This window comes from Brassica oleracea, chromosome C2 (assembly GCF_000695525.1).
Source record: "Brassica oleracea var. oleracea cultivar TO1000 chromosome C2, BOL, whole genome shotgun sequence".
Classification (NCBI taxonomy): Eukaryota; Viridiplantae; Streptophyta; class Magnoliopsida; order Brassicales; family Brassicaceae; genus Brassica; species Brassica oleracea.
The window spans coordinates 1,269,136-1,289,083 of NC_027749.1; the positions used below are offsets into that span (position 1 = coordinate 1,269,136).

The 19,948-nt window shown below is 35.5% G+C and overlaps 4 protein-coding genes across 9 annotated transcripts in view; 2 read left to right on the forward strand and 2 right to left on the reverse strand.

Annotated features, from left to right (window-relative positions):
• LOC106327731 (PRA1 family protein A2-like) overlaps positions 1-2,024 on the forward strand; it is a 5,519-nt gene extending 3,495 nt beyond the window's left edge. For both annotated transcript variants that reach the window (XM_013765966.1, XM_013765967.1), the window contains 4 exons: positions 1,204-1,290; positions 1,372-1,460; positions 1,542-1,613; positions 1,695-2,024. In XM_013765966.1, the coding sequence (XP_013621420.1) occupies positions 1,204-1,290; positions 1,372-1,460; positions 1,542-1,613; positions 1,695-1,798 (352 nt within the window). In that variant the 3' untranslated portion in view covers positions 1,799-2,024. The remainder of the gene's footprint in view (positions 1-1,203; positions 1,291-1,371; positions 1,461-1,541; positions 1,614-1,694) is intronic.
• Positions 2,010-3,887, reverse strand: LOC106327730 (tropinone reductase homolog At5g06060). Its single transcript, XM_013765965.1, has 5 exons — positions 3,749-3,887; positions 3,438-3,645; positions 2,714-2,930; positions 2,526-2,632; positions 2,010-2,400 (listed from the first exon to the last, which is right to left on the reverse strand). Exons 1-5 carry the CDS (start codon positions 3,820-3,822, stop codon positions 2,215-2,217), a joined length of 792 nt encoding a protein of 263 aa, XP_013621419.1. The 5' UTR covers positions 3,823-3,887; the 3' UTR covers positions 2,010-2,214.
• A 4,820-nt stretch (positions 3,888-8,707) lies between these two features.
• Positions 8,708-17,703, forward strand: LOC106326984 (exportin-7-like). Of its 5 annotated transcripts, none has more exons than XM_013764963.1 (30): positions 8,708-8,859; positions 9,455-9,559; positions 9,918-10,175; positions 10,273-10,433; positions 10,599-10,664; positions 10,775-10,892; positions 11,228-11,337; positions 11,452-11,547; positions 11,804-11,927; positions 12,173-12,240; positions 12,615-12,701; positions 12,826-12,978; positions 13,054-13,152; positions 13,274-13,333; positions 13,423-13,541; positions 13,649-13,736; positions 14,143-14,247; positions 14,325-14,429; positions 14,504-14,556; positions 14,635-14,698; positions 14,801-14,935; positions 15,345-15,457; positions 15,541-15,634; positions 15,836-16,055; positions 16,173-16,303; positions 16,498-16,644; positions 16,728-16,856; positions 16,948-17,046; positions 17,123-17,161; positions 17,259-17,703. In XM_013764963.1, exons 3-30 carry the CDS (start codon positions 9,935-9,937, stop codon positions 17,394-17,396), a joined length of 3,162 nt encoding a protein of 1,053 aa, XP_013620417.1. In that variant the 5' UTR covers positions 8,708-8,859; positions 9,455-9,559; positions 9,918-9,934; the 3' UTR covers positions 17,397-17,703. The 5 variants fall into 5 exon arrangements, 4 of the variants coding, with proteins under 4 accessions (XP_013620417.1, XP_013620413.1, XP_013620414.1 ...); XM_013764959.1 differs by having other exon boundaries at positions 8,716-8,859; positions 9,455-9,504; XM_013764960.1 differs by having other exon boundaries at positions 8,716-8,859; positions 9,455-9,504; positions 14,328-14,429.
• A 129-nt stretch (positions 17,704-17,832) lies between these two features.
• Positions 17,833-19,627, reverse strand: LOC106326986. Its single transcript, XM_013764966.1, has 7 exons — positions 19,372-19,627; positions 19,031-19,274; positions 18,854-18,940; positions 18,696-18,772; positions 18,465-18,592; positions 18,228-18,364; positions 17,833-18,149 (listed from the first exon to the last, which is right to left on the reverse strand). Exons 1-7 carry the CDS (start codon positions 19,566-19,568, stop codon positions 18,072-18,074), a joined length of 948 nt encoding a protein of 315 aa, XP_013620420.1. The 5' UTR covers positions 19,569-19,627; the 3' UTR covers positions 17,833-18,071.
• Between the last annotated feature and the right edge of the window lie 321 nt (positions 19,628-19,948).

The window sequence follows — 19,948 nt, forward strand, 5'->3', positions numbered from 1 at the left end:
GAATCCTGGCAAAGAGCATTGGAATGCCGTAAAAAGGATTTTACGGTACATTAAAGGAACCTCGGATGTTGCATTATGTTATGGAGGATCAGACTTTGTTGTCAGAGGCTATGTTGATTCAGATTATGCAGGCGATCTAGATAAAAGCAAATCTACAACCGGTTATGTGTTTACACTCGCTAGCGGAGCTGTAAGTTGGGTTTCAAAACTACAGTCAATTGTGGCTACATCAACAACCGAAGCAGAGTATGTAGCAGCTACACAAGCTAGTAAAGAGGCGATGTGGTTAAAGATGGTAATGGAGGAACTCGGGCACAAACAAGAGAAAATTTCTCTTTTTTGTGACAGCCAGAGTGCTGTGCATCTTGCAAGGAATCCAGCCTTTCATTCAAAAACCAAGCACATACGAGTCCAGTATCACTTCGTTCGTGAGAAAGTGGAAGAGGGCACGGTGGATATGCAGAAGATTCATACAAAAGAAAACGTAGCAGATTTTATGACGAAAGCAGTCACTACTGACAAGTTTATTTGGTGTCGATCCTCTTGTGGCCTGAAGGAGACGTAAGCAACATGGAATGACAAGGTAGAAAGAATGGTGTGAAGATCCGATTGATCCTCAATCAAATCTTCAAGTGGGAGATTGTTAAAACACGTTTACAAAATGTTGGACGGTGATTACGGCTTGGACGGTGATTACGGCTTGGACGGTGGCCGTAAATGGAAATGAGTTTATCAACTCTTGTAGGCACCTACCAATCCTCATAATCTCTATAAATACCAAGCCATGCCATCACCTCACATTCATCCCAAAATCAAAATCACACAGAGAGAAGTGAGGAAGAAGAAGAACGTGAGAGAGAAAAAAAAAAATTTCTTTTTTCTTACGGGTATTTGGGATCGGGTTGAGAGAAAATTATTTAGAGAGTTTGGGTATTTTCTCCTATTATAACGAGAAAATTATTAATCGATTTCTCCGTTATAATTGAGAGGTTGTAACTCCTATTATTTTTCTCGTAATAAATTCTTCTACCTTGTCCGTGGTTTTTACCCTTTGGGGTTTTCCACGTTAAATCTGGTGTTCCATTTATTACACTATTTCTCAAATTATTAGCTGCGACCCTGCTCTATCCGGTCCAGTTTTACAACAGTTCTGCCTAGCAGAATCTATTGGGTGTTGAAGCTTAAAGGTGTTGCCTTTTGCAGTTTTGCGGCTACTTTTAACGAGAAGTTTATAAGGACTATTAGGCTTTTCTCTCCACACTTGGCCGCAAAAATGAGGCCTCCCCACATGTGAGTTTCTTTTTTAGTTATTTGCCATTGAAAATATAAAGAGAGCTCTTAGACAACTCTATATAATGTGGGCACTTGCAGGCCTGTCATCCGTGGGAGATCAGCAGCAAGAAAGACAGTATACGTTTGTGGGAAACCACGATGGGTCTTTGTTGTCATATTCCTAACAGGTAACTTGAATACTCACCATCCCTTGATATGTATTAATGCTAACAAAACTGATCGTGTCTTGATTTGCTTATGTATTATAGCCAGTCTTGTCATGTGGTTCTCTTCCTGCGGCTTGTTGTGGGTCCTCTATGCACTTCTCACTTCCCTCACATGTAAGTTATACCACTTGTTTAAAATCGTACATGTCCTTTGATGGAGTTTTGTTTCTTTAACATGAGATTTTCTCTCAACAGTGGTTATTGTTCATGCAAGCGTGAGAACACCAAATCTCAAGGCACGCTTAAACACATTCCGTGAAGAGTTTCGAGCTGTCTGGCGAAACTACAGTGAACTTTAAGTCACAGGTTACTACAGAATCTAGAAGCAAACCGAGCAGCCATCAAGTTGTCAAGTAACCAGCAGCCATCATGTTGTCAAGTAACCATGGTCAGATGATGCAGACATACTTGACCAAGTTACTTTATTTGCTGTAGTTATGCTCATACATTTCAAGACTGTGTTAGTGATTTTACTTTACAATACTCACTTTTTTTATTATACAAGTAGCATAATCTTTACCTGAATTATAACATTCAATCATTCTCTTCCCATTGTTTGTATCTGTATATACAAACTGGCACATAACTGGCGCATAATGAAGATTTTGAAAATGCAAATGTGAGAATATTATTAGTAACAAAGGCTAATGGGAAGAAACCACACGAACGGGTTCTTGCTTTTATTATTAGTAAAGTTGCGATGAGAGGTTTTTGGTTACATGGTGTAACTGAAGCCATTGACTGTGAATCCTCCATCAACAGAAATGACCTGACCGGTGATGTAAGACGCTGCGGGAAGGCAGAGGAAAGCAACCAGCGACGAGACTTCCTCTGGTTCTCCAACGCGCCCGAGTGGGGTACGCGAAACTATCGCCTCCTCAAAACCTTTCTTCTCGAGTAGCTGCATCATGCCAATACCATAAAACATAGTTTAAACGTTTTGTTTCGGTTTGCTTTCTATGCCAACCTCTACTAAATGAAACAGTGTTCCATATGCAGTGTTTTAGGGAGTATAGGAAGAGATACCGGTTTCACAAGTGAGGTCTTGATGTACCATGGAGCCACACAATTGGTTCTAATGTTGTCCCCTGCCCACTCGCAAGCTAGATTCCTTGTAAGCTGATTAAGTGCTCCTGAGAAAAAAACAACCGTAAACTCATCTACTTTTTCGCCCTCCTTTACTATTGGTTTCTCTGAATCTAAGATGAGCTCACCTTTAGTTGCACCGTAGACAGATCCACTACTAAGATGCACTAGGCCAGCTACAGAGGAGATGAACACAATGCTCCCAACCCCAGATGCTTTTAGAAGAGGATGTGCAATTTGGGAAAAATGGAAAGCTGATTCCAAGTTGGTCGACATGATTTTAGCATAATCCTCACTCGAGTACTCGACCGTTGGCTTCCTTAAATTAGTTCCAACATTGTTTATCTGAACACAAATCAAATCAAATCAAATTGAGAAACTTTCATAAGGGGGTAAAGAGAATGATTCAAACCCCTGATGGAATTTACATGATCACTATATGGTCCGGTCCAACAAGAAAAAGCTATAAAGCCTTAAGTTACACTTTACTGAAACGGCACGAAGCTAAAGTCTCAACCAGTTCAAGGCCAGGACCAACCAAATAGATTGGTTCGATGGTTGTTCTGTAGACTTATACGGATGCCGAGCTATTGCAATAAACGATTAAGAGAATGATTCAAACCACTAACTTGTGCCAGTAATGTTCACTAACAGATAGAAACTTAAATGAGTCCAACAGAAGAAGGTATAAACTTTTTAAGTTACATTTATTGATTCAAAGCAAAACGACCAGTTCAAGGCTAGGACCAACCAAATGTTTTTTTTTCTGTCGGAAAAAGAACTTGTAAGGATGCTGAGCTATTGCAAATAAACGATTTCAAGATCAGTTTATGTGTGGAAGAAGAAGCTTACAAGGATGTTGAGCTTGCCGCTAAAGGCAGACGAAACCTCCTGAATCAACTTCTCCCTCTGATCCCTAACCGACGCATCGCAAACCGAACCGGTTACCACTAAACCATTTGACTTCCAATCATCCAAGCATGATTTGAGCTCCTCCTGGCTCCTTGAACATGTATGAACCGTTGCCCCGAATCTCGCTAGCTCCTCCACGACCGCTCGACTTAAGATTTCAAATTTAGAGAGGATCAACAGATTTTATCAATCAATCACCAAATCATGCAAACAAATCGAAATTAAGAATCGGATCTAAATTGATGCTATACCCGATTCCGCGAGTACCACCGGTTACCAGAGCGGTTTTTCCAGCGAGGGACCATCTCTTGTCATTATTCTCCATCGTCAATCTCCTCCACAATCACACTGTGCGTCTGTGAGACTGTGAGTGAAGTGGTTATCTCAACAGTCGTGTGGGTAGTTTCTTATTTGGCCCCGACTTACTAAAGGCCCATCTTATGGCCCGTTGAATCCGTTATAGTCTATCATGAAATTCATAATAAACGTTATTAGATGTAGACCTTAAAAAAATCCTCAAGTCATTTAACTATAAGTCATTTAAGTAATTTTTGTTTATACGTCGATAACTGGTGAAATTTTAAAAAATTGTTATAATTTGAATGATCGATGATTTTTATTTTCTATTTGTTTAAACTAGATCTAAAAATTTAAAGTAAGTTCATAACAAATTAACATCACTTGCCAAATAATCTAAAAAATATTATAAAAAATAACTTATGGTAAATAATTTTAGAATTATAGAAAAATTAATAATGCTTGATCAATTATTTTTAAAATTTATAAACTATATAATATAATGAACTATTTAAAAATAAAATAAAATAATACATTAATTTTCTATTTTACAATCATGAATTATATTCTTATATGATTTTATAATAACTAATAAATTCTTTTAAAGTTTACATATGCTTTATAAATCATTAATAAAAATTTTTTAAAAAATATTTATGATCACTTACAAAAATATAAATTCTCACATATATATATATATATATATAGTGAAAAATCATTTAAGTGACTTTTATTTATGTGTCGATCACTGGTGAAGTCTTAAAAAATTATTATAATTTGATTAGTTGATGATTTTTAGTTTATATTTATTTAAATTAGATTTCAAAATTAAAGGTAAGTTTAGAACCAATTAACATCATTTGCCAAATAATCTATAGAATATTACAAATAATTATGGTAACTAATTTTTGTAACTATATAAAGATTAATAATGTTTGATCAATTATTTTTTAATATTTATAAACTATATAATATGATGAACTATTTTTTTATAAAATAAATACAATCTTATATAATTTTATAATAACTATTAAAATCTTATAGAGTCTATACATGCTTTATAATCATTAAATTTTTTTAAAAGTTAAAAAATTCTTAGGCATTGCTTACAAACCTAATCAAAACGCCAGGTTGAAGCAATATGACATTTTGTCGGAGATTTTACAAACACCACATTATCTATCTGAAATATCGTCAAATGTATATATAACAGTATATATCAATTTTATATAACTAGGTTTGTGGTATGTATAACAATATCAATACTATATATATAATCAATGTTGTTATATACAAAAAATTCAAATTATGAACATTGTAGAAGATTGTTTTTCTAGTTTAAACAGTTTTAGTATATTAGTAGTATAGTACTATTGATAAAACAATTTAAAAAAAATAAGAAAAACTTAAGACGAAAACAAGAAAAATATAGTATAACAGAGAAGAGGTATGTTTTTTCTCTTAGAAAACACACACACTAGTTGTTTTGAGTTACCTACGCTCTCGTTGCCGGATTTGCTTAAACGATGGCAGCCTAATCCAGTTGGGCTGGCACTACAAGAACGAGCTTGCATTGGTTCATGCTGAATGCATGAATTTTTCTAAAGAAAACCACGTAAGTCTTATCTAATATATACACACACTTAGATAAACTCGTTTTTAAATTTTGGGTAGGATCTGCGAGATATGCCAAATTGAGACTCGAAATTTGGGAAACGAGGATAAAAGCGCCATCGTTATAACTCGGGCAATGAAATTAAGTTTTATGTCATTACCCTTGTTTATTTCTTTATCATTAAGTTTTATGTTATTTTATGTAACTTTTTCTTTCTTACGCAATGACACTCAGTGTAATTGTAACATGTATTATAAATATATGACTTACTTAGTGGACAAGTGACTCAATTTAACATGTAAAACACGGTATAAAAGATATATAACAAAAAAATATTTTCAAAACATCAAAATAAAATTTTAATTATTTTTCTTACTAAAATCGTATCAGTATATTATTAGTATAGTACTACTGAAAACAATTAAAGAAAAAATAAAAAAAATCTCAAAAAGTAAGAAAAACATAAGAAAAACCATTAAAAACGCAAGAAAAAATTAAATTAATACGAACAAAACAGGATTAAACATAACAATATATATCAATCTCATATAACTAATGATTTGTGATATGTATAACAATATCAAAATTATATAATCAATGTTATTATATATAAAATATTCAAATAATAAACATATTGAGTATATCAGTAGTATAGTACTATTGATAAAATAATTAAAAAAATAAAAACTTAAGAAAAAGCAAGAAAAATATAAGATAACATGATACAAAACTTGTACATGAACAGTCGTGATAAAAAAAAAACTACCGTTAGTTATAGCATATCTAAGATCAAGAGAGCCAGAACGTAGGACATTTTATGAAAAGTTGCATTAATATTTATTTTAACTAAAAAGAAACTCTAAAAATATATTATCCAACGGAGAAATTTTTTGAAATATAACTAACTAACTAACAACAAATGTGATACAAATAACACATGTTTATAATAATTCTTCAACCACACAATGTTTATCAAACATAAATACAATACCAAAAACAAATACCAAAATACTCATCAAATATTATATAAATTTACCCAAACAACAAAAAGAGAAAATAACAAAAAATACAATTACATAGCACGAATAAACACCCAAATAACTTTTTTATACTAACCAATTTTCTTTTGCATATTTACAGATATGAATAATCCTATTTTACTACATAGCCAAATGATCCATGTTATTATCATTTATTAGTAACTATACATATAAATAAAAAATTGAATAATTTAGTTAAAACTAAAATTTTATGTGGCTGAATAATAAAAAATAACTAAAAATAATTTTTTTGTCAAAAAAACTAAAAATATATAAAAAATATTTGTTTTTACTTTTTGTTTGACTGAAAAATATTTTAATTCTAATTCTAATTTAATTTTGGTTATAACAGAGTTTCTGTTATTCGTATTAACATCTACTCTATGATAAAGATTAATGTAAAAGGAACACTTTTGTTTATCATATATTTATATTTTAAGAATATGATTTTTTTTTGTCAACTTTTCGTTTTATGAACGAAACCTAACATGGTCCAGTTACAAACAGTACAAGGTTCTGATAGATACATTCAGCTCAAGTTGAGCCCAAATTTAAAGATAAACATTAATCGCATGTGTAACACGTATACAACACGTGTTCTCTTCCTAGGCTCCACCGTCTAAGAGCGAGAAACGCCGCCGAAACTCTCGCCGACCGATCACGTTCACCCTCTCCGACTCCCTTGAAACTGCTTGTTCGCTTCAATCTCTTTCAATCACCACCAGTTCATCAAGGACAGATTCTCCAACCATTAGAGTTAACCTTCAACGAAGACCTTCGAAAAAACCTGAGACAGAACATTGTTGGAACGCTAGCCTGAACAGCAGCTCCGACTCTTCTATTTCTGCTTCAAATCTCCCTAGTATCTTCTGACCCTCTTGTCTTGATCTTCATGGATACTTCTTTGCATTTGAGAAGATTGATTCCAAATCCGAATCAAGAATTGAGCTTTTCTAGTGAAAGGATTGTCTATCCTTTGGAAGAGATGGATTGAAGATGAAATCAGAAGGAAAAGAGCTAAAACACAACAAAAAGTCGCCACGAAATTGAAAATCGCTAACGCGAGATTGGAAATCGCCTAAGCGAAGAACATAATCGATCAAAAGATCGAAAAGCTATTTTACAACAAAAAAAAAATCTCTTCTCCTCTAAAAAATTCCCTCTTGTGAAAGATAGAAGTGTGAGAATGAGAGAGAATTTTCTCTTTCTAAAGAGAGGAGAGAGAAAATGATTGATCACACTATATTATCTCTGGCCATTTTAAGAATATGATTATATCAAATATGTAGATATTTTGAGTATATTTTTGTTTATTGGTTAGGATTTATTAATTTGATCAAATTTATTTATTTTAGTTATGCTAGTAGACTGGTTGTTAATAGTAATTCTGTTTAAATCTAAATAATTTTGTTAATTGTAGTTGTTAATACTAGGGTTGAGCAAAAAACCCGGATCCGAAGAACCGAACCGAACCCGATCCGAAAAAGTAGTACCGAACCCGAACCGAAATTGATTAAATATCCGAACGGGTTCAAAATTTTGGTATCTAAAGAACCGAAACCGAATTCGACCCGAACCGAAATATCTCGGGTACCCGAATGTAACCGAAATAGATTTATATACCTAAATATATTACTTATTTTTAGATTTAATATATATTAAAAACATCCAAAACATATAAGATACTCTTAAATTGTCTAAAATACTTGAAAATATACATAAATAGTCAAAAGTAAATGTCTAAAATAGCTAAAGTATATTCAAAACACCAAATACTTGAAATATCTATTGATTTTCTATCCAAATATTCAAATCAAACCAATTTATATGTTAATTTTAGGCATTTTGACATACATTATACAAATTTATATGTAATATATTATTTTGTTTTATAGATTTTGAGAAATTTTAAACATATAGTGAATATTAAAATTTTAAAAATAATTTAAATGGATTATCCGAACCGAATCCGCAAAGATCCGAACCAAAATTTAGAATACCCGAATAGAGATGAAATCTTTAAACCCGAAAACCCGAACGCCCACTCCAAGTTAATACTACAATTATTCACTCTCCCTCAGAATTCATCTGCGAGTGAAGCGCGGTTGGCTCAACAGTCGTGGGATGTTTCTTATTAGGCTTCGGCTCACAAGACTCAATTTATGGCCTACTGAATCCCCAGGCCCATTAAAGAATAAGATTCGGCCCATCTTGAAGCGCTCGAGCGAGCATCTATAAACAAAAAGCAAGTTAAATAGACAATCTGCGAAAAGCTCTAAAACGCTGTCATCGCCCCCGATCAGTCTTCACGTCTCTTCTTCTTCGTTGTTACCATCGAATCGAGATTTCAGTTCGCCGGAAAAAAACTCGCCGAATAACAAATCGGAAGTAGCTGCCAGCTCAATCTCTGGTGAGGCGAAGTTTCTATTCTCACATCGGTGTTTAGTTGCTCGATTCGTTTATTGACCTCAATCTTGTGATTCCTGAACTGATGAAGATGGATGATGGATCCTCTTCCTGTATTTTTTCCTCCAAATGATTAGGATATGATTGAAAAATACGAAATCTAGGTTTTCTATCTGCTCATTTCCGTTTTCTGAGTGTATATGTCTGTCCTTGGCACCTTGCACTGTATCGAGAGTTTAAGATGATTCATCGTAGCATGGATATGTTCGTATGATTCGTTTTATTGTTTCAATCAACACACTTTCCTTGAGCTTCCATGGAATAAGAATATAAGGTAGGATGTAGCTGTTGCAGAATGATATTGCCAAGTCTGCGCATAATATGTGATATTTTTTAATATACCGAAGTTATAGCGGTATTTGATTATGTGTTGACTTGATAATGTGATATTTTCTGAGATACCAAAGTTATAGCGGTATTTGATTATCTCTTTTAGAGTTGTAGCTTTTATACTTTATGTAAGTCTGGCGTTTTGTATGACTAGTGTGAGTTGTGTGGCAACTGGCAACTGAAGTTTTGGATTTTGACGTTTTAAACAGAAATCAAACCGGGTAGTGAGTGAGCTGGAGTGAGGTGTCCATCATGCAGAGTTAGGAACTTAACTCTCCCATTAGGCTATCACCTTTTTTTCGTTTACTACTTGTGTACTCCCTCTCTTGCCTTCTGCTGTATGAGATCTAATTATATTCGCTGGTAGAATTTGTACATCGTTAACTGATACTGCGCTTTTGTCATTGTTAATGTCGTTCCATCTCTGTTTGGATCTTGTTTTTTGATGATTTTTGTTAAGAATTGTGGGTTGAATTTATTGTGAAAATCTGTCATTTGTTTTTTTCCCTTGCAGCTTGTTTGATGTATTGTTATTGTAATGTTATATTCCCTTCTTTTACTGCCACTGAACACTTTATAAATCAGAATATACTCTAATGAAACTGAAATCTTGTCGAAATATTCTTTGTTGAAGCGGTAGTGGTATCTATTTTTTTGTACCTTTTTGGTCAGATTCTGCTTCGTTACCGATGGAGAGCTTGGCGCAACTTGAGGCATTATGCGAGAGACTATACAACTCACAGGATTCAGCTGAGAGGGCTCACGCTGAAAATAGTCTGAGATGCTTTTCCGTGAATACGGATTATATATCACAATGCCAATACATTCTCGACAATTCGTCAAAACCTTATTCCTTGATGCTCGCTAGCTCGAGTTTGTTGAAGCAAGTGACGGATCACACCCTTCCGCTGAATCTTCGCCTTGATATCAGTAAATTTCATATGCAGTTCTCCATCCTGAATGACTAGATGTATCTGTTTTCTGGCGTTTAATATGTTTTTTTCTGGTGTTGTGTTGGTTTTCCTAGGGGCTTATATAGTGAACTATCTGGCTACAAGAGGACCGAAGATGCAACCATTTGTTATTGCTTCGCTCATTCAACTGCTTTGCCGGCTCACAAAGTTTGGATGGTTGGATGATGATAGATTCAGGGATGTGGTTAAGGAATCAACAAACTTCTTGGAGCAGGTGGTGCATTTTCTTTGGTATATGGTTTCTGTATTTACATTGTTTCTTAGTGCCTTGTGGACATTATATTGCATAAACCCATGTGGAGGATACTTTTGTAGAAGGTGCAGATTTTTAACACGAGCTTGCTAAAATATGTTTCTTTCATAAATGGTGTTTGAATAGGGTTCCTCGGATCACTATTCTATTGGATTAAGAATTCTGGATCAACTAGTGCAGGAGATGAATCAAGTAAGATGAACATTGTAGATATATATTGCGTCTCAAGAATATTGCCCATTTATTTACTTTCGTGATATACTTACTGACATTTATTCATCTATCTTTTTCTCAATTCTTAGCCTAATCCAGGGCTGCCGTCCACACGTCACCGGAGGGTTGCCTGCAACTTTAGGGATCAATCCTTATTTCAAATATTCCGAATAGCTTTGACTTCATTAAGCTATCTGAGAAATGATGGTAATATTATGAACTTAATCTTGTAATGCATTGATGTCATCAACCTATATTGTTGGTTGCGCATGTGTGAATTTTGCTGGCTGTAAATGAATTGATACCACTTTAGGAAATTCTTTCTGTTGGATGGGTCATCTTTGTCATTTTTTTTCATTAGTTCCCATTATGGCAACTTAGAAAACCATCTTGAAACATATACTAGTGGAATGTTTTGAAATCGTGCGGTATGCTGCTGTCTTTCTCGATGTCTTTCTGTTTGTCTAGGCATAGGCTTGGGAATTTCATTTTCTTTTCTCTTCAGTTCAATAGTAATGAGTCAGACATTGTCTTTTAACCAGCTACTGGGCGTTTACAAGAATTGGCGCTTTCCCTTTCACTGAGGTGTGTATCGTTTGATTTCGTTGGAACTTCAATTGATGAAAGCACCGAAGAGTTTGGCACAGTTCAGGTAGAACATTAATATCGTATATCGTTTTCCTGTTTGCCAACGCTTAGTGCCTAAGTATTTCTGGTACTCGTTTTTCATGCTGTTATAACTTCTTGTGTAACTGATAATTCTTAGATTCCAACGTCGTGGAGGTCAGTATTGGAGGATTCCTCTACGCTGCAGATATTTTTCGATTATTATGGCAGTACAGAGTCACCTCTTTCGAAAGAGGTATGTCCATATCCATTTTGTCCTCTTTTTTTCTGTTCTGGGAGAGAAAGGCATATAAGCATTTTTCAGTAAAATGAAACGTGATTTGCTTTTTTCTTCATTTTTATCCATTTTTAATGTGAGGAAACGTGTTTCAATTGCAGTAATATCATTGTGGATCTGATTTGTAAATGTACAGTTTGGATGGAATAGGTAGTTATAGTCTTATAGATTTGGAATTAGCTATTTGTTAATGTTCCTCTGTTTTAATTTCTAGGCACTTGAGTGCTTGGTGCGATTGGCTTCTGTAAGACGTTCTCTGTTCACAAATGATGCTACCCGCTCTACGTTTTTAGCACATTTGATGACTGGAACCAGAGAAATTCTTCAAACAGGAAAAGGTATGTTGGATGTATTGTACTGTCGGATTTACTGTAAAAATTGAGCTCACTGTATGCAACTGTCTCATTTACCAATTTGTAGCCCTTCATGACTGAAATTCCAGCATCTTAGTTATGTAGTCTGCTAACATTGTAGCCTACGTATGTGTTAGTTTTGTGTTTGAATGCATATTTACCCCACTGATCTTACTTAGCTGATCCCGGCCCCTTATCTTCGTCAATACAAATTGCTTTTGATGAATCAGGTCTTGCTGATCATGATAATTACCATGTGTTCTGCCGTCTACTTGGGCGTTTTAGGTTGAATTACCAGGTAATATTCTTTATAGTTCCCACATCACTGTTTGTCTAATTTTATGTGTCATAGCTAGAATTTTATGTTACGATCCATGTACATGGGTAAATGCACACTTGTTCCTTTTTGTAATATGTCACAGTCGGACAGTCGTTACTGTTCGTGATTACTGAGGCTACATATACTTTTGAATTCAGTGATAGCTCAGAGACAGTATGTACTAAAGTTTTTTGTAAATTTAACATTGTTCTCTTGGGGGAATACTTACCTCTCTTGCCCAATTGTAGTTGACAATAAGGGATTGGAGCACTTGTGCTTTGTATTACTTAGATTTCTATCTGGACGTCCTTTAGTAATGGTATATATAACAGTATGTATGAATTCATCTGCAGCTTTCGGAGCTTGTGAAGATGGATGGCTACGGTGACTGGATACAGTTGGTGGCAGAGTTTACACTAAAATCTCTCCAGTCATGGCAGGTAAATTTTCGCTACTTATCTCCTTAAAGCTCGTGCCATTCAACATGGTCGATGTTAGTATAGCTTAAATGGTTAGCTGAGATGGTATCTAGTTTGCAAATCTGTAAGAGATTTTTTCTTTCAGTGGGCCAGTAGCAGCGTGTACTACCTTCTTGGAATGTGGTCCAGATTAGTTGCATCTGTCCCATACTTGAAGGGTGATTCACCAAGTCTACTAGATGAATTTGTACCTAAAATTACGGAAGGTTTTATTATCTCCAGATTCAATTCTGTACAGGTATATATCACCGCTAAGTCTGTAAGGTTCCCTGTTCAAAATTGTAGTTTCTTTGATATGTATTCCTCTTTCCAGGCTAGTGTCCCCGATGATGATCCGACTGATCATCCTTTGGATAAAGTTGAAGTTCTGCAGGATGAGCTGGATTGCTTTCCTTACCTCTGCAGATTTCAGGTTATCCTTTTTCTGGATTTGTGTGTCATGCGGTACCCTTGTTTCGCTCACATGTGTCGTTGGATAATGTTGTATCTTAACTTAATACAATTAAACTGCATCTGAGGTTCTTATCATGCAGTATGAAAGAACTGGCACGTATATAATAAACACAATGGAGCCTCTTCTGCAATCATATAGGGTAAAGCCAACTGTTATTATTTGTTGAGCTTGTTGCCGCTCTGTCGATGTTTGTGTCTTAGTCGCTCTAGCTGAGTGATTGTGTAACAGGAAAGAGCGCACCAACAGTTTGCTGACAATTCCGAACTGGCACTTATTGAAGCGAAATTGTCATGGGTTGTTCATATTGTTGCCGCTATTGTTAAAATCAAGCAGTGCAGCGGTTGTAGGTAAGTTGCTATGCTATCCTGATTCATGAGATTTTTTTGCTTTAGGCTGTTTGAGGAACAAAACAATATATGAAGTATGAACAATGGAAATTAAATATATGGTGCAGTGTGGAGACGCAAGAGGTGCTTGATGCTGAACTCTCTGCTCGTGTTTTGCAGCTAGTAAATGTTATGGACAGTGGACTGCACACACAGGTATACATCTCTGCACACATTAATTAAAAACAGAAAATGTTTGTAGTCTTGTAAATGATCTCGTTGGATTTAGTACTTCCATTATTTGGTAAAAAAGTGGATCTTAACCATGAAGATGAAAATTACGTATGGTTGTTCTGCCACTTGATGTATGGCACCATTTGTATTTATATGCACTTCTTTTAAACAATCACTCATGAATACAGCTGAAAGATCTAGCTTAAATGTTCCCAAGCCTGTATAACCACAACTGTTATTATAGAGTGATCTCATTAACGTTAGTATAGGATACTGTGATAACGTTTCAACAACTGTGTGCTGCACGTGTTGGGTTCCTTTTCTCCCAGATGAATTCACTACTTTTATATCATCTGTAAAGTAATCAAATGACACTTTCTTTCTGCAGAGATATGGTGAAATAAGTAAACAAAGGCTTGATCGTGCCATTCTTACATTCTTCCAGAATTTCCGGAAGTCTTACGTTGGTGATCAGGCCATGCATTCATCAAAAGTAAATGCAAACTTTTTTCCTTTTATATAATTTTTTTTTGTTTTACGTTAGTTCCTGATACTACCATTCTGTTGCAGCAGTTGTATGAAAGATTGAAAGAACTCCTTGGGCTCCACGATCATCTAGTGTTGTTGAACCTTATTGTTGGCAAGATTGCTACAAACTTAAAATGTTATGCAGAGGTAATCTTGTGTTCTTTACCTTTTTAACACGCCGCTATAAACATCAAAGTCACACCTGTCTTTTGTTTCTATAGAGTGAAGAAGTTATTAGTCACACGCTAAGTTTATTTCTGGAGTTGGCATCTGGGTAACTCCATTATACCTGTTTAAATTGATGTTATATTAGCTCATGCATTTCCGTGTTGATTTTTTTTTTCTCTTGCAGATATATGACCGGGAAGCTGCTTTTAAAGCTGGACACAGTGACCTTTATTATTTCTAACCACACAGTAATTCTTCTCCAAATATTCTTTTTTTTTTTGTGTGGACAGCATTATGCATTCAAATTTATCACCAGCTATAGTCTCAGTATGCGAGTTGTCTAATTCCAGAGGGAGCAGTTTCCATTCTTAGAGGAGTACAGATGCTCTCGCAGCAGAACAACGTTTTACTACACAATTGGTTGGCTGATTTTCATGGAGGATAGCTCAATAAAGTTTAAAACTTCGATGGAACCACTTCTTCAGGTTGGTTATACACTATTTTCTTTCCGCATCTTATCTCTGAGCTTTCATTTACAATAGTGATTCTGTCTGTATGTGCACTGCATACTGTTGTCTGATTATGATGATGGAATTGCATATTTTGTATTGAAGAAGAGATGAAAGTTTTGTATTGAAGAGGTGAAATTTGCTTTGTCCGTTTCACTTTTTCAGTTCTAGGCATAGTTCGATATCCTATACAGTTATTCTTCCATATCCTTATATCTTATGATATCCTATAGGCAAATTCGCATCGCATAGTAGTTTTGTATCCTCTGTAGTATGCATAGCTTTCTATCATAATTGTAATGGTGTATTGGAATCTAAGTTCTTGTAAATAGTTTAAGCGTATGTAACAAGTCGGTAAACCACTTTTTTTATTCAATCATGCTAGGTTTTCCGCACCCTGGAATTAACACCAGATTCCATGTTTCGCACTGATGCTGTGAAGTTCGCTGTGATCGGGTTGATGAGGGATTTAAGAGGAATTACAATGGCTACTAGCAGGTCTTGACTACAGCTTGTGACTTTAACATCCATAGACATTTTACAATCTTATGAATTATTTAAGCTTTCTCTTTTAATTTCAGCCGGAGAAGCTATGGTCTTTTGTTTGACTGGCTCTATCCTGCACACATGCCACTTCTTTTGAGAGGGATCTCACATTGGTTCGACACACCAGAGGTATTTAGTTATCCATTCTGCTCCATTGGATTGTATTATCGGTCACTAACCTAGTATTATTTTATCTATATAATTTAGCATTAATCAATACGTAATTTTCCTAAGTGGGTTCCAATGTCAGGTCATTTTACGCTTTCTGACATTTTCGTGAATATTGGTGCCTTCTTTGCCTCATCTTCTCTTCTTTGTTTGTTGATGTAGGTTACGACTCCGTTGTTGAAGTTCATGGCTGAGTTTGTGCATAACAAAACCCAGCGGCTTACTTTTGATTCTTCTTCTCCAAATGGCATCCTGCTTTTCCGGGAAGTCAGTAAATTGATTGTGGCTTATGGTTCAAGGATTTTAGCCCTTCCAAATGTTGCGGATATATACGCCTATAAATACAAGGGGATCTGGGTTTCACTAACTATTCTATCAAGAGGTTAGAACATGATTGTGACATTATAGAACCAATGAGAGTTAATCATTTTTGGCATATTTGCTGTTTTTGATTATTATTATTATGTGTTATGATACTGAATAATCATCTAATGTGCAGCGCTTTCTGGAAATTATTGCAACTTCGGTGTGTTTGAACTCTATGGCGATAGGGCTCTTGCGGATGCACTTGATATCGCATTGAAGATGACCCTAGCAATACCCTTGGCAGATATATTAGCGTATCGCAAGGTACGTGTGCCACTGCGTTTTTATCTCCCTGATACATTTCATTTAGTGATTCAATCAACCGGTTTTTGATTTTTATTAAACGCATAGAAATTGTTTGGCTTTCACATCATATGATATTTTTTACACTACAACCTCAGATTATCCAATGTACACTCTTAATCTCAAATCTTTATTGTCCTTCTTTCATCCTTCAGCTTACAAAGGCATACTTTGGATTCGTCGAGGTCCTGTGTGGCAGTCATATTACCTTTATACTGAAACTGGATACTGCCACTTTTATGCATCTCGTAGGCTCTCTTGAATCTGGACTCAAGGGGTTGGACACGAGTATTTCATCACAAGTGAGAACTTTGTAATCAATTATTTTTGAAAGATTTATACTGCAAAATGTCTTTTTAAACATTGATATAAATGATCGTTACAGTGTGCAGTAGCTGTAGATAATCTTGCTACGTATTATTTCAACAACATCACAATGGGTGAAGCACCTACTTCCCCAGCTGCTATTCGTTTTGCACAGCACATTGCAGACTGCCCTAGCTTGTTCCCCGAGGTAACTCATCATTTCTGTTTGTCAGATTCATTGCAACACAAAAATTAGATTTAATCCCTTTTTATTTAAACGGGTTTGCTCTTACAAGCAGATATTGAAGACGCTGTTTGAAATAGTTTTGTTCGAAGATTGTGGCAATCAATGGAGTCTCAGCAGACCAATGCTAAGCTTGATTCTTATAAGTGAGCAGGTAATGTCTTATCTTTCAGTTTTCGAAATGGTTTTTTTTTTTGTTAATTCGTCTAACCTTATATAAATCCAACCAGATATTCTCTGATCTAAAAGCTAAGATCCTCTCCTCACAGGTGATAAATCCAAAACTCTCTTCTTTTTTTCTTTACACAAGTGTTTCTTTTATGCAAGCCTCTACATTGATTACTTAAATTTTTGATGGTGTTGCAGCCAGTGGATCAACACCAGCGTCTCTCAGCCTGCTTTGACAGTCTTATGACAGACATATCACGTGGGTTGGATCAGAAGAACAGAGACAAGTTCACCCAAAACTTGACCCTTTTCAGACATGAGTTCCGCGTTAAATAAGAATCCGCCAAACACAGTCCCTGAGCCCACGGTCTGCTACATTAGGGTCTCATCAGAAAAGACCCACATTGACATAGTATTATATCACGAAGCTCCCACTTCAAAAGATTGTGGTACTGTACAGTTTTTGAGAAGAAAGGGAAACGAACTTTTACATAGTAGTCATTTACAATATGTGGTCCTAGCGTTTCCTTTTGGCAAATACTGGGAGCAATTAGGTCACATATTCTTTGTATTTGTTTGTCATAATTGAAATTCCATATTTGTTTTCGATGGGCTTTTGGTTATATATTTGATTTGCTTTGAATGGTTTGACTGAATCATTGTGAATACCGAATCGACCAGTAGGAGTCAAAAATATTAGCTGAATTTTTTTAGTGTGTTATACCAAAAGTACATAGTGCACCAAAAATCATAATTTTCTGTTCTGGTGTAGTTAAAAACTATAAATATATTTTGGTTACTTTTTTAATATTTTTTTTGGGTTATCTTAGCAACTTGTACATTATTATACTCACTCAAATATTTTAGCAACTTCTACTTTTATGGACTATGTAAACATTTATATGGCTGAGGTTGGCTTTCCTCGGGGTACAGAGTCTTTGGCTTAGGCTTTTTTAAGGACAAAATGTACATACAAAAACCCCACATTTGAAAGACATTGCCATCTTTTTTCTAGTCGAAAGGATCAAATCGTGGGTCGTGCTCACTAGCTGTGACCATCCCGGTACATAGACATGTCGGACACATCACCTGATTCAGACACAAACACACACAATTTAGCATCACAAAAACAAAGACTAACATGAGTTCAGACCAACATATTTTTACCTTTCCTGCGCCGGAACAGTTTAGACACCTTTCCGTTGTCGGAGCTTGCAGAAGCCGGCTTGAAGCTCTAGTTCGTTTTATTGGATCAGTGGTTAAGCACACGCCACTCGCAGAACATTTAGCGCATGGCAAGTATCCTAAGCGAACACATATCATTTTAAGTTGTTTAAAGAAAACAAAAAAGTTCAAGAAATTAGATTATAATAATCCATGAGATTAATATATATAAATCATTACCAGTCCCAAGGCAGTACTTGCACCTCTTCTTCTCTTGTTGTTTAACATTGTTAACTTCAATTAGCATCAATGTCGAAATTACACCCACTGCTCCCCCAGAAAATGATGCCACAATGGGATCTACTTGGCTGTATCACAGACAAAAGAATAATATATAATATTTTTATAATTACTAGATATGATATGAAAAATTATAATAAAAAATTCAAGCAATTTCACTAGTGGTAGTACCTTAATTGCAAGGGTAGATGCAAGCTCCTTATGAAATCTTCGTACGAGGTTCCTCCTAATCCTACCTTGAGCTCAAGCTGCCATTTAAAAAAAAAAAATCATTCAACAAGAACACATGCTTATGCAGTGTTCAAGGAAAGATACTTTGTTTACATTACCTTAGGCGCAATCAAACCACCAAAGAAGATGATTCCAGAGATCAAAGCAACACTGGTCAAGTAGAGTTGTTTCAAAGTCTTCGGCGTCTATTTTCAAAAAACAAAACAAAAATTAAAAAGACAAGATTTACATTAAACAACAACAAGGACGTGTCTTTTGTCTCTAAAGTAACTAACCACGTTAGGGAGGAAAGGAATGGAAGAAGGGATCTCAGGCATCTCCGTTGCCTCTAGCACAGTGTTCTCATCCTCGTTGATGGATTTAACACTCTTGATCCGCTGCTGAACTCGTAGCCTCCTGACTTCCTCCATTAGGAGAAAGATCTTGTTGCGTCTGCTCCTAATGTTGTCTTGAATCTCCTGAAGCTGCATCTGAACGAAGTCTTGAACCGTCTCTGATCCCTCAATGATACAGAAGTTACTGAAACAAACAAAAAGGTTCGATTTTTACGAAACTAGAATCGAAAAGGTTCGATTTTTAATACACAAACGAAGAGAAGGGGCAAAAGGGTACTTGCTTTGGAACAGAGTCTCCGGCGGGAGGAGGTCCGTTGTTGGTGCCGGCGGCGGAGCAGGAGAGTGTAGAGCGGCCATGTAATAGAAGACGAGGGGGGAGTTTGAGGTGAGATGAAGGGAAGAGGAGTAGGGATCTGGAAGTTGATGATGGAGGAGGAGGAGGAAGAGGAGGAGCAGAAGAGAAGCTCGTCGTCATCATCTTCTCTGCGAGCTATGCTTTCGTTGTCAATACATTTCTGGATAAACTGACCAAAGCTACCACACTTTTTCGGCTGATAATAAATAACCTTCCGGGTGGTTCCAAAGGTTTCGCTGTTTTTGTGTTTTTTTTCAATAACATCCCAATTAATTAATAAACAATCCTTCATTGACACGTGGGGACAATTACAAGTTTTTTTTTTTGTCTTAAACGTCTAAAGCTAATTGTGTTGTGTATCTTTAACTAGAAGTATCTTAATACTTTAATTAGTTTTAAGAAATTATTATGACGAACATAATGTTTCTCGATATTTATATCAATTAAATTAACTTTTAATCCAGTTATTAACCTATACATTTCACTTCATATATATATATATA

Coding starts and splice junctions, on each gene's coding strand:
- LOC106327730 (XM_013765965.1), bottom strand. CDS start 3,822: ATGGAGAATAATGACAAGAGATGGTCCCTCGCTGGAAAAACCGCTCTG. Junction 3,646..3,748: donor GGTGGTACTCGCGGAATCGG/GTATAGCATCAA, acceptor TGAAATCTTAAG/TCGAGCGGTCGTGGAGGAGC. Junction 2,931..3,437: donor GCGGCAAGCTCAACATCCTT/GTAAGCTTCTTC, acceptor ATTTGTGTTCAG/ATAAACAATGTTGGAACTAA.
- LOC106326984 (XM_013764959.1), top strand. Junction 10,893..11,227: donor AAGCTATCTGAGAAATGATG/GTAATATTATGA, acceptor TCTTTTAACCAG/CTACTGGGCGTTTACAAGAA. Junction 11,338..11,451: donor AAGAGTTTGGCACAGTTCAG/GTAGAACATTAA, acceptor GATAATTCTTAG/ATTCCAACGTCGTGGAGGTC.
- LOC106326986 (XM_013764966.1), bottom strand. CDS start 19,568: ATGATGACGACGAGCTTCTCTTCTGCTCCTCCTCTTCCTCCTCCTCCT. Junction 18,773..18,853: donor GTGGTTTGATTGCGCCTAAG/GTAATGTAAACA, acceptor TTTAAATGGCAG/CTTGAGCTCAAGGTAGGATT. Junction 18,593..18,695: donor CATCTACCCTTGCAATTAAG/GTACTACCACTA, acceptor TCTGTGATACAG/CCAAGTAGATCCCATTGTGG.